Source organism: Pelmatolapia mariae, linkage group LG9, assembly GCF_036321145.2.
Source record: "Pelmatolapia mariae isolate MD_Pm_ZW linkage group LG9, Pm_UMD_F_2, whole genome shotgun sequence".
NCBI classification, from domain to species: domain Eukaryota; kingdom Metazoa; phylum Chordata; class Actinopteri; order Cichliformes; family Cichlidae; genus Pelmatolapia; species Pelmatolapia mariae.
This window is the reverse complement of record NC_086235.1, coordinates 30777985-30791695: the sequence shown is the minus strand read 5'-3', so window position 1 is coordinate 30791695 and position 13711 is coordinate 30777985. Positions and strand designations below refer to the sequence as shown.

The following is a 13711-nucleotide window of genomic DNA, read 5'->3' as shown; positions in this document are numbered from 1 at the left end:
TTAAATCCAGTCGTAACTTCTTCTACTCATATTTTAAATATGATAATTTATTTCAAATGTTTTTGTTGTTAATCCAATTTAGTTATATAATACAAAGTGATATAAAACCAATAGAAAACAAAAACTGAAAAAGAATAAAATCAAGGGTTTGCTGTAAGGGTTTGCTGTAAGATACAGCAAACCCTGAAAACCTGAAATTCGAGTGGACTCTTTAAAAATGTGTAATACTTTTTTTTAACAACCACAAAGCTGAAATTTAAGTTTTTTATGAAAATTCTTTTAGAGGTATTAGATGCCACAGATACAAAATGAGCCACTACCGTTACTTTTTTTGTATGAGTTCTAGTAAAAAATAGATAAGTAAACTCAGTCAGCTATTTATTTACTTTAAACTTTGTGGATTGTTATTTTGTGCCTGAGCACTAGTGGACACAGAGGGGGAAAAAAGTGAGAAAAAATAAACAGTGGGCCGGAAGACCCTCAAATCCTGTTTGGCCTCCTGGGAATGTTTACAAGAGAATGCAGCTCTCTATCTCTCACAGAAAGATCTGTTTTAGAAACTACAGCTATTTCTTTCTACTTTTTCCAGGTATTCAGCAGTAGTTTTAAAACTCAAAGTATGTTTTTTTGTATTATTACAAGGATAAACGTTGATATGACTTGTGATATGGCTCATATAAACGATGTGGCTCATATCATTCCAGAGAAACAGAAATTGCTGCAGGTTCCAATTAAGTTGTGATTTTACTGATATACATCACAAATCACACTTAAGTAAGAATGGAGACATTGCTGAAAGGGAGCAAACATTCCCCAAAGAGGCATTTGTTTTGGATGGGCATTTGAATGCAAATCTAGACTATCCTACAGGCAGCTCCATGAGACATCCTGCAAAAAGAGACATGAGTGGATGTTCCAGCAGTGATCCACTGTCTTTCCACTGAATAGTGAAAATAGCAAGATATCATGCTAGAAGCAAACAAACAAAACTTTAATATGGCAATTTTTGTAAATATATACATATAAAGATATAAGCTATACAGATTGCCAGTTACTTTTCTTGCCTATGGTGCCAATAGAAACTATTGTGAGCTGTTAGTATTTTCCCTAAGCTGGGACACTACAACAGATCTTAGTGTTCCCCCACTTGCCAAATCTCACTGACTGTTCTTGTTTTTCTGTTTAGGTGTGGAGGCAAAGTCAACCCCTATTTTTGTATTCTCTTGTGCTGCTGATTTTCTAAATAACAGATTCAGATTCAGGTCTTGCATGGGTGGCTGACATTTTTTTCCAGATTAATATAGAAAAAACAGAAGTCCTTGCTTGTGCCTCTGACAGATTTGTGCTTTAACTTTGGATGATCACGATCACATGAAATCTCTGGATTCTCACGCTGTGAATTAGAAATTATGGCTAATACTTTTATCTCATCCTTTCTGGAATATTGCAATTGCTTGTTCACTTGTCTCAACAAAACCTCCTCAGAATGTATGCAAGTTGTTCAGAATACACCTGTGAGTACTGTCAGGTCACTTTCTAATTCAGATGCACTGGCTCCTCGTCAACTTCAGAGTCCACTTCAAGATTCCGGTTGTGACTTTCAGAGCTCTCTGTGGGTAAACACTGATGTACATCACTGAACTTTTACATCCATTTGTCTCCAGCAGGTCTCTGATGTCCTGCGATCAGGTCCTGCTGGCTGTGTATTATACAAGAAAACTAAAGGAGACAGAGATTTTCCCACAGTGACCCCCAGACTCTCCCCCACTGAGCCTTAGATCTACGGATTTGGTGGTTTCTTTTAAAAAACAGCTAAAGAGCCATCTTTTTAAGTAAAGTTGCTTTTGGGTAACTTTTTTAGACAGTTGTTTGTGATATTTATCTTAAAAGGTGCTATATAAATAAAATTGTACATACATTCCTGCAAAATTCACATGATAAGATCAGACTTTAGCTTAAAGAACATAAAAGCACGGCTCCATCCTGCCTTGTATGAACAATTCAAGCTGTTGCTTGTGGTGTAATGTTGTGGTTCCTTGGCACATCTTGGGCCCCTTAGTACTGAGCATCATTTAAAATGCCACATCCTACCTGAGTAGCTACTGTTGCTGATTATGTCCATCCCTTTTTTGCAACAGTGTATAATCTACTAATGACAACGTGCCAGGTCACAAAACTCAAATTATCTCAAATTGGTTTCTTGAATATAACAATGAGCTCGCTGTACTCAGGTGGCCTCCTCCACCACCAGATCTCAGTCCAAGAGAGCATCTTTGGGATATGGAGGAATGAGAATTTCAGATCATGGATGTATAACCAACAAATCTGCAGCATCTCTGTGATGCTATCATATCAATATGGAACAAAATCTCTGAGGAATCTTTCCAGCGTTGTTGAATGTATGCCCATGATATATTAAGGAAATTGGATAGTGGATGTGTGGATGGTGAGTTTTTGTAGCCTTTTTTTTTTTTTTTTTTTACAGCCAATGGTATAAAAGTGATGGGCCGTAATAGCTTAGGTATCCTGGCTAAATGTCATAGGACTTCAGTGGATTCTGGAGCCCCCCTGTGGTGGGATTTGGCTACTGCATGGACAGGGGCATAACAAATACGATTTCAAATCTAAGTTTTTTTCAGAGCTGCACTTTGAGAGCAGACGTCTTCGTCATGGAAAAATAGCGAGAGGCTTTCATGACAGACACAATTTCCACTTGTTATAGCAGGAAAGGCGCAGATAACTAACGGTTCTGTTTTATTTGGCAGTACCAGTAAAGACTGTGTAACACAGCAGCTTATGGAAGTCAGCCATAGTCACTCTGCGTCCGTGATAACATATCACAATACCCACAATAAAAAAACACAAACTGTGTATTGTGTTTGCACGTATTATAACTGGCAAATCATTCCTAGTCCACTAAATGATTTGCAGACGTTAAACAATATGGAAACAAAAAAGAAAAATAATGAAGCATCTACACATTTACTGCAGTGCTCTACATTAATACATTAGAGACCGTTTCATAATAATGTTCCTTTTATTTAGCAAACGTGGAATATGATACAGAATAAGGAACTCAATATTACTCCACAGAGCCACCCAGTGGCAAAATATAAAACTACAAGTTTCAGATGCGAGCCTTTCTGGGACGTTACTAATGCTGTGGTTATGCTGCTGTAACTTCTTTTCTGCAAAGCTAAACAGCCTTTAAAAACTAGCAAGTCAAACATTTTCAAATTTCTAGTTGTGACAAAAAACAATGAGTGATTCTCCTCACAGTGCGACTGTGGCTTTGATTTTTTGGCTCTATGTAATGTTTGACCTGGAGAAAGAGATTTTTTTACTGACATTGTAGCTACAGCACTGACTGATTCTTAATAAGTGATAAACTAATAGCCTTTTAAGAAGGTGATTTAATAATGACTTCTGCAGATTTCAATAAGAGCGACTGCACTGAGTATAGAATAGAAAAGTTAAACACAAAAGGGATTTTTCATTATCCCCAAAATTGATTATTAAAGGCTAATCTTTAGAATTAGTAGATAACATATTCACAAAGAAGCAGCACTTTAAAACCTTTGGAAAAGAAGACTTTAAAACCCAAAGAAGTACTGCTAAATAAAGTATCCATATCAGACACTTTCTAATTGTGGTGTAGATCAAGCTACAATTCTCCATCAATCGTGCCACACAGATAAATGACTGATGATACTCTGTGTGTTAATGACTAATTAATTAATCATTAATTAATGCTAAGCATAGCTTTGCAAGATTATTAGTTTTCAGCAGTCTGAGGAGAGATAAAACAGCGATGAGGTTGGGTTTGCATGCTCTAAGCTCTCATGTAGTCAATAGCGTGTGAAGGATATAACAGCTGAAAGATGTTAGGACTCTAATTTGATGAGGGTCCTGCTATTTCTTTCAAGATGTGTATAAGCATTCCTCAACGAGCTGCTTACATGCTGTACTTCTATCTCACACTCTAAATTGAAACTGACACTGAAACCAGAGATTTTTTAAAAACTATCACTGTGGTGATACTTTCTGTCTCATTTCCTGGCCTGCCAAAATAAGTGGCAAAACGATATGACCCCTATAAATTTAGAAGAAAAAAAAAAATCAGTGAAAATGCAGTTTGAACTAAAGATAGACCAGGATCAAAATCCAGCTGAGTGACTGATCCCAGCTCACATCAGCTTCTCATTAGTGGTCAGCACCCACCCTTTACTTTATGCCATCAATTTCACCCCTGTTAACGACTTCAGTAAGGTGGAAACTCTCACATTAGCAGACTTCTGATCTGGAATCAGGAGGTTAATTTTCACCTGTCATTGCTCAGTGTCAGGCCAATCGAGCCGGTGAGTTGTTTCTCTTTTATTAAATGCAGAAAAAAAGCAAAACTCCTCAGCAAAGAAAAGTTCATCCTCCTTCATGTGGAGACGCCTTTTTTATTGTATCTTTGGAAAGCGGTGGCAATGAGACAGACAAAAAAAGTTCTCTTTTAACATCACTGCGTTGCCTTGATAGTGCTTTCACATCACTCTCAAGCAAAAGGAACAACAACAAAAAAGATGCTGTTTCAAAGAGCTGCTTGCTTATGAAGATGCTGGTTTAACCCTTCACAGCAGGGCTGTGGTTTAGATGTCTGACTGGAGCAGAAAAAGAAAAAGAAAACAAAACATTTCAAAGCCTGAATTACAACTCACAAATTCCCTTTTCAATTTTTTAAGGCCTTTGCTGTTTATTCCTTTCCCCTCCCGCCCTTCACAACAGTAAATTACAGAAGCAGTACTGAAAATAAAAGTCTTAATTCCTTGTTATTATAAAAAAAAGAAAGAAAGAAAATCTGCACAAAATTCTGAATGACAGTACAAAACGAAGGGTTAATATGCCATGTAAATGTACGGGGGAGGGACATTACTGCTGGGAGGAAAAAAAATCTCTTCTGCCTTTTTCAATAATGAAAACATCTCAGTATTTTTACATTTCAGAATTATGTCACATAATCTGAAACTATATATATATAAGCATGTATATATAAAAAGAACAGAAAAAGAAAACAGTTTTTGATTTTCTTCAGTTTCTTTTCTTTTTTTTGCAAATGAATGCTAGAAACACATAAACCTCTTAAATATATATGTCAGTGCAACATTATTTCTTTTGAGTCCACGCTACAGTATCCTTTCTCCTTAGCTGCTGCAGCTACAGTGCTCTACAGCTGAAAGCACAGGTGGGGGGAGGGGGAGGGGCGGTGTAAAAGCTGAGGGGAGAGAGGGTCGCCTGGTCCTGAAAAATAAAATGAACAAGCTGAGAACGTGTGTTCACCACGGCACAACATACAAAGCACATCCATGTAAAAAGACTCCACGCCTCCCAGGATTGATTTTTTTTTTTGATTGTTTTGACTGTGACACAAAAACCCCCCACTGAGTTCAGGGGCCCCAGTGGCCTCGTGGGGGGGCACCACCACCCTGGGATTGAAGAGTTCACACCTGGGTGACGTTTCACTTCTTTTAAGCTTAAAAAGAGATAGAAAAAACAAACACGTTGCTGTGCTCCGTAAGTGTCCTGCCATAGGCTACCCCCTTTTTTTGATTTTTTTATGGGGAAGGGTGTGGAGAGGAGGGACTGTGGTCTCATGGTATTTTGTGTTGGCGAGGAACCCCTCCTCCCCCTCCAGCCCTCCACCGTATGTATAAGGGGGCAACCATCCTTTGGTAAAGCCACGGAGAGAGGCCTGGGGGTCTGATTCAGGTGACGATGCTCGATTCCCACCCCCAACCCCACCTCACCCCCACTCCAACCCACTGTACCAGTGTCTTGTCCTTTTGACATCAGCTCTGACATCACAACATTATGGCTGCTACACGTGAAACACGTTAAAAACTCTTCACAGCCCCCCAAGAGGAGGAGGTCGGAGCGCTTGAGCTACACTACAGCATGTGGACAATACAAACTGGGCTTTTTTATTTAAAAAATGTTTTTTTCATCATGAGACACATGTGTCTGGCTAAATTACTGATAGCACCATTCGTCAGTTAGTGTGTTAACCCCTCTTTTTTACAGGTTTCTACCACGAGGGGCTTGCAAAACAAAGTGCATTCAAGCTGCATTGTCCAGATAGCACTGCCTGGGTGAACAATCCACAGTGACAAGACAGTGAGGGATTTAGATAAAGCAAAGCAACGAGGATTGGTGTTTGTTTGTTTGTTTGTTTGTTTGTTTTTGCCAAATATTTGATATATTTTACCACCTCCTCTGAAATTGTCATGAGTGTGTTTAAAGTTCTGGAAAACATCACAGCGACCAGTTCAGCTCACAGCAGAGATATGGCGTGGTCATGAGTGATCAGAAGAAGAAGAGTGCTGAGAGTTCATCTCTCTTTTTTTTGTTTTGTTTTTGTGCGTTTGCTACCTCTCGATTCATTCATCCTTGGGGCTCTTTTTGAGAAGTGGATGTTTCGGTGACAGATGGCTTGAATGCACATTGAAATCGCTGGAGCGTCAGCGATCGGGCGAATCGTGCTCGCCTGAGCGACTGAAAATGAAACGCTGCACCTTCCACGAAACAGTCCAGGAGATTGTATTTACACACACGCACACGCACAAACCCATGACAAAAAGGGATACTGCAGCTTTTTTTTCTTTTCCTTTTTACTTTCTTTAAAAAAAGGGCAATAAAATATATTAAAACTTATTTACAGTGTGTGTTTTTTTTGTTTTGGACAGAAAACAAACAAACAAACAAATACAACAACAAAAAAAACCTGTGATAAACTCTTGTCCTGTTTTGCAGGTATTTCTAAGGTCATGTGCCCCTGTTTCCTGTCATTATAGCTTAAGCCAAGTACAGTAAAAAACACCAATATCAACAGAGGATTCCAACAAAAACGTATTAAAGGCACTGTCAGGACCATACATTGCCATGAATGGGACCCTCACTTTAGAGTGATAGGGGTCAAAGGGGGAGAAAGGGTACATGTCTCACGGCACGCTCTGTTTGCCACGCCATGGGGCGAATCTACAGTTTTTACCGGATATTGTTCACTTAGGATGTCAATACGTCTCTTTCTAAAAGGTGAAAATAGCCGTTACCAACTGATGGTAATAACAAAAAGAGGTTTCTTTTTTTTTTTTTTTCCAGAAAACGATAAATACTTTAAACATCATTAATAAATTGGTCTCAACACCAGCATCCGATTGTAAAAATGAATGAAAATCAAAATAGAAAATTAAAATATCATCTGAATCATCTGTACATATTTTTTTTCCTGTATTTTATTTGTACACAGTGTCCCTCCCCCTTTACTGGTAGGCTCTGTTTTTTGTTTTTTTTAACTGCAGCTCCTGAGAAAAGCATGGATCAGTCCAGACCTCCTGTTGGTTCCTGAACCTGTCCCTCGTCCAGAGATTCGAGGGCATCGGCAGTCCCTTCTGAGCCCGTCTGCTTGCAGACAGGCGGGATTATATGCCTGCAGACAGTCTCGTGCGAGAGCCCGGCCCATCGCACACAGTCACATGAATGCGCTTGGTCTTGGCTCACGCCTCCGAGTATGAACTCTGTACGTTGAGTTTGTCTTTCTTTAGCTTGACGCCGTCCACGAGCTCAAAGTTGTAGTTCTCCAGAGCTGACAAGTTCCTGTCTGATATGCCTCCGTGTGAGCAGGCGCAGTACAAGACCACGCCGCAGATGGCCCCCAGGAAGACCCCGAGGGCAGACATGGCGATGATGGTGATCAGGATGGGATCAAGCGTCTTTAGCATGCTGCCTTCAGGGATCTGGTTGTTATCCACAAAGTCTGGATATTCTGTGTTTTCCGGAACTAGAGAGGAAGCAAGGAGCAGAAGAGAAAAAGAAAAGTGAGAAAATAAACTATAAAAGGTTAGAATGCACAACAAACCTGATGTGTGAAAGGACTTACTGATTTCATTAATATCCTCCGGTAATATTGGCTCGGTGGGCACGTCGGGATCTTTAAAGAGAAATTCATATTAAAAGCAGAGCTAAACGACAAAAAACTGCAGTCAGAGCTGTGTGCCAAAGTGCTGTTTTAGTTCAAAAACTGAAGGAAGTCACTGAAACTATGCACAAAGCTTCACCTTTACAGTCTGGCAGTGTGATCCCATCGAGAACCTTAATGTCATCCACAGCAATGTCTCCCCAGCTCTTTCTCTCCACAAGACTTTCGATCACCACCTTGACAAAAAAAAAAAGTGAGCCTCTAGAGTGACAGCACACACACAAAAAGCACAGGTAAATTAAAAGGTGGGTCAGTTACCTGATAAGGCTTGTTGGTGCGTGGCACGAGGACACGACCTTCCCTCCAGCGGTTGCCTTGGTGGCCACTGACTGTCCACAGTAGGACATCCGCAGGTCCCTTCTCCGTTTGCTTGCGCTGCTTGATGTGTAGTGTGCCGATGTGCGGCCCAAACATGTGGTACCAGAATGACACACAGAGGTCGGAGTCCGGGGAGCTGACCACGGGGCTGACGAGTCGAGCCACCTCTGTCTCTTGGGGGCTGGTTGCTAAGGTGTAGATGAAATTCCCCGGTTCACCTGTAATGTAAAGCCCTTGTATCAGCAACACTGAGGTAAATTGCCACATGTACCGTGTCAGACGTTGTGAGTCTATCATCTGAGGTACTTACCTGTGTGGTCCATGTTGGGTCCAATGTTGAGGGTAGGGGTGCCGCTGGACTGGATCTGCCACCTAGATCCCGTGTCCTCCGATGTCCAGCTGCAGAAGGACGGATCATTGGCTCGGCCAAAGTCGCAGGCGAACCAGAGAAAAGCTGTGCGAAGAAAGATCAAGATCATGTGTCACAGGAGAAAAAAAACCTTAATCATTCTGCTTATTACAAAAGGAGAAGCTGCCTGTAGCCCTGGGCTCTATCCGAACCATGACCGCAGGGCCTGTCATGGTATAACTACAGGCTACACTTTGGAGCTTCCTTCTCTTATTCTGCTCTGGAACAGACCACTAGAGGGCAGCAGATAACTGTGGGACATAAGCTTACAGTCCTACAGGTGGGGGTGATACAAGCAGCTAAGTCATGAAGGAGAAGCAGGAGTCGGACAAAAGGTAAATTACAGTTCTGACATGAGAAAGAGTGTGAACCAATGGCACAGACCTCATGCAGTCCTTATGTCTTGGCTGTATTTAATGATCTCTTCTAATGAATGCAACAGTGTATGTAAAGAATGCATTAAACGGGAACACTGAGAAGAGTCAAAACCCCCAATGGCAGGGACAGGAAGACAGATGCCTGGACACCGTGCCCAGTTGAGAAAGGAAACATTCATAGCAACCCGCTGCGAACTGACGATTTTAATGAGAGCAGGGACATGGGATTCGAAGACAGCTATGGTAACAGCGCCGGGGCCCCACTCCAACAATGCCATCCCCTGTGGACACACACCGTGTCGAAGAAGCCTTCATCGAGGCCAGAAAATGTGTGGGAGCTCGGGCTTTAGTGTTTTCCAAATTAGATAAAGAAAGACTTCAAGGAACACTGGGGAAACGAGATGTTTGGGAGGCCAGTCATAGCTTTATTCTCCAGCATGAAATGTCTTTAGAGATACCACTCTCTGAATGACAAAATCTATGAGCTAATATTCCCTTTAAAAATGGGAAGGATTTAACTAACTTCTGCAGGCAATGACGCTATTTACCCATTAAACACAAAGGATGGAATTCCCATCACATATCAACCACATTTCAGGGTCCAAGCCACCATTTTCCCCATAGAAACCCCATTCCCAATTAAAATGACTTTGGCTTTTTTTTCCATTAAGAGGAGACTGTGACAAGCCTGATGAGCAGCCACATGACTCACTTGGCCATTTTATATATATATATATATATATATATATATATATATATATATATATATATATATATATATATATATACATACATATATGTATGTAAGAAAAAAGTCTATGTCTCCATGAATGTGAGTGGAAACTATATCCCCTGAGATGCATGGTGCATGACACACACACACACATTCACATGGACACACACACACAGCTTATTAACATGCATGGTTTGAGAGTCTTGAAATGAAAAGTCAAATAGATAGGCGTTTACCTGTACTTCATTACACTCATACAGACATACACACACAAACACACAAAAATATGCATAAATGCATACACACATTTGCATCTTAGAGCTACTCTAATAATATAGCCCGTGCCCCAAATCAAAGACAGACCGCAGAGCCAGCTGACTGAGAGACAGGGGGTTGGGTGGAGCCTACGGCCCATTAGCCAAGGTCAGACTGGGGCACTGCTTCTTGGCTGCTGCCTCGTCAGCCCGGTGTAGGAGACACTGGCTATGTGTGTCTGTCCATGCATGTAGGCCCCAAAGTGCACCTAACTTCCTCCAGTCATTTGCATCTGGCTTTTACAGGTCTGTGTGCGCTCTGTGTGTGTCGGTGTCAGCATGGTGATTAGTGATTATGCTGAGAAGGCAGCAGCAGAGCACCAGTGCTAATCATCGGCTAGCCTTGCATCACGTAGCCTCCCTTTACCCTGTCAGCGGGAGCCTCTCAGGGCCATATCATCAGCTTTAATAACAGACACACATCAGAGGAGAGAGGCTGGCTCGAGCTGGCAATCATTATCTCAGGTGTGTCTCTTGATGAATTCATGATATGAATTCAGAACAAACCATGAGCAGTTAAACATTTGCCCCGCTGTATGTTTCATCACTCTGGTGTGCAAACTTTGAAAGGTCAGTGCTTTGTAACATGAAGCACTGACCTTTAAAAAATATGTATATATGGTATTTTTTGCTCACCTGGGATGGTATCCATTTCAGCAGTAGTGCTCTCTGGCATCATGTTACCACCTGTCACAATATAGAATGTTAGCACAGTTAGCCTAGCTTTGCAAAGAGCTAAGTTTCATTTTAAATAAGTACCCATGCTAGCTAAACTTGGCTAATCAACGCATGCCGTGTCTCTGGCTTCTTTCTTATGAATGCCCTTTTTCTGGTATTCCTAGCAGGAAGAACTTATGCAATACACATGACTGAGACGGTGCCATGCTCATCATTGGAGACTGCTGGTTAATGGGGAGTGCAGGCGACGGTGCAGGCTGAGATAGTTGACTGGTTAGAAGGAAAAGTAAGCTAGGAGTGAGTGGAGGCAGGGAGCCAGAGCAAAAAGCAAGTGAGAGGTGAAATGATAGAGAACAGATGTGGGTGAATTGATTTCAGGTGCAAATGCAACAATGCTTTCTGGTGAGCGCTCAGAGCTTAAGGTAAGAAGTGGTAGACTGAAGAGGAGGAGGTGGTAGCAACGGGGGCGCAGCAAATTAGAGTTGTGTGGCTGCCAGGACACACGAGGGTGCATGCATGCTTGCCAGTGTGCAGGGTACAGTACATGGAAGACTGGGTTTGGTATCAAAATCTGACTGCGGCAGGGATGCTACAGAAGCCGTGATGGCGCAGAATCGAGGGGAGACGATCGAGCGCCAGCCACAGCAAAAGCAAGGGGGAATTAGGGCAGGGAGGGTTTGGGTAGGGGCTGGTCGCAGTCTCATGAAGGCGATGTTAGCACCTGTCACATCGTAGTCATCACCTGTGCCACTGTGGCAGCTCGCCTGGTCGTCGTCACACTCGTCAGACGGGGTGGTGCTCGGGATTGCGGTGGTTGGCGGGAGTGTAGGAGCTGGAGAGGTGACAGCGAAGGGAGAGAGAGGAAACAATACAGGTTAGATTACAGGTCAAACATGGAAAGTGCACTGTTTTTAGCTTAAGGGATTTTTCGACTACTTTAAAAAAAAGGTTACAGTGTTTTCCTTTGTTTTTAAGGCTAGTATCTATTGAATAGCATCACATTTCTTTTTGTTAATTGTCTGAATTCCTTCTTTTCAAGCCTACGGTTTAAGCATCTAGTTTAAACAAAAACAGAAAAGGAAAGAAAAGAAGAAGAAACAGTGAAATATATTTTTGTAAGCTCGATTGCTGTGCTCACAGTTCCATGCTGAGCGTCAGTGTAGAACTGAGCTATTAGTATCCCTCCTTTTATCAAGCTGTGGAGGTGTGGGTGTATAAATAGAGCTGAAGGAATACATGGTGCGTAAGGCTTTGAAACTAGAAGGTGGAGTAACAGGACTTGGGACTGGATATAGGCAGGGCCATTCCAGTCTATCATTATGGCCGTGCTTCACTTGGATGTGGGAAAGGCCCAAGATCCGCTCCACGCTCCAGTGCCACACAGCGGTGTGCCTTTTGGAGATTTCAGACCCAATATTTCTCGGGACTCCTTGAGGGTATCTGCACACTGAGGAACTTCCCCAACAACTACATGTCTTCTAAGGTCTTTTTATATGCTTTTCCACTTCCCGTTAATGGCATGATAGCAAGCTAGCAGCTGACAAAGAAACATCTGCAAACAAAACAAGACTGAGCGTGTGTTTGTTGTGTTGTAAGTGTCAGGATTACAACAGAGTTGTAAAAGCAGGGTATAACTGTGTGGCACAGACAAAATAGCCATTTGTCAGCACAAGTCTTTACACACACAGAGCTTTGGGGATTTTTTACTTTCTTCTAATCAGTCACTGCTTCACTGTGTGGAGAAGCTCAAGGTGAGAGGAAATGTGGGAGGACAGTTTTGCTTTGACGAGTGAACATTGTGTTGCATTTCCCCCCCGTCACACATAGTCTTAAAAAAGCTTGGACTTCACCGTTGTTCTGTTTTTACACGTTTTGTTTCAACTTTACAGCTCTTCCCTACACAGCTGACATATATACTTGGATGATTTTAATTTTATATCAGCCAGTATCTGCAATGAAGTATGCTTACATCTAAAATAACCCACATTCATGCATGTCACTGACATCACTTCCTGTGCTTGGAGAGTCCATACCCTGAAGTAGGAGCACTGGAAACGATTTGCTCATTGCACATCGGTTTGAAACTGCCAGCTTGTCTCTTGCTGGCATATCAGGCTCAGGTTGCCTAGGTGACTCTCTGTAAATCAACAGTAACCTTCACTGTCGTCGGTAGTTTCACTCGCTTAAAAGTTTATTGCAGAACCTGACTACAGCCTCTGGTCTCTGGTCACCATGTCACCACAAATTCCTTTCAGTTTGTATGCAACTTTGAAACGCTGCTCTTCGAACAGGGTTCCAAGAACTTTTGATAGTCCTACTTCGTGCACTCCTATGGCCGCATAAAAAAGTGTATTTCCTCCAATAGTTATAGGAGCTACAAAACAGTTCCTGTAGTCCAACCCTTTCATAAGTGTTTGCACTGTCTGAGGATTAAACTGGCTTCCTCAGTGCAAGCTGAGGAGAAGGAATGAGGAGAGAGGTGACAAAAGGGAGGCGAAGACAGATAGGGGCAAGCATCTTGAAAAATGTGTACAATATCTGTAGTTGTGCGTGAGAGCGATTGAGTGTGTTTGTGCATGTGTGTGAGCCAATGCTCTTGCTCGCTCTCTCCGCTAGATGAAATATGAGGCAGATCAGCCCCTGTCAGATTCAGGGTGGGGAAGGTCAGGGATGGGGTCAGCGCTGCGTCAGGGGAGCCTCTCATAGAAATGAGGATTTCGGCCTCCTGCTACAGCTTGCTACACACATACACACAAACACATTTGTACACACTAGGAGACGCACCTGCCTGTGCACTCACCCGACTGTGTACAGTTTACTGTAACCACATGTTTGGCAAGGTGATTGCGGTTCGTCTGTGTG

General features: G+C 42.1%; 1 protein-coding gene across 5 annotated transcripts in view; it reads right to left on the bottom strand.

Annotated features, from left to right (window-relative positions):
* Nucleotides 1-4418: 4418 nt before the first annotated feature.
* The window catches only part of nrp1a (neuropilin 1a), a 62375-nt gene continuing 53082 nt past the window's right edge, over nucleotides 4419-13711 (bottom strand). For 2 of the 5 annotated variants that reach the window (XM_063484151.1, XM_063484152.1), the window contains 6 exons: nucleotides 11571-11681; nucleotides 10808-10858; nucleotides 8649-8792; nucleotides 8279-8556; nucleotides 8100-8196; nucleotides 4419-7972 (listed from right to left, as the gene is read on the bottom strand). In XM_063484151.1, the coding sequence (XP_063340221.1) occupies nucleotides 7539-7972; nucleotides 8100-8196; nucleotides 8279-8556; nucleotides 8649-8792; nucleotides 10808-10858; nucleotides 11571-11681 (1115 nt within the window). In that variant the 3' untranslated portion in view covers nucleotides 4419-7538. The remainder of the gene's footprint in view (nucleotides 7973-8099; nucleotides 8197-8278; nucleotides 8557-8648; nucleotides 8793-10807; nucleotides 10859-11570; nucleotides 11682-13711) is intronic. The other 3 variants (XM_063484154.1, XM_063484155.1, XM_063484153.1) reach the window with 3 other exon arrangements.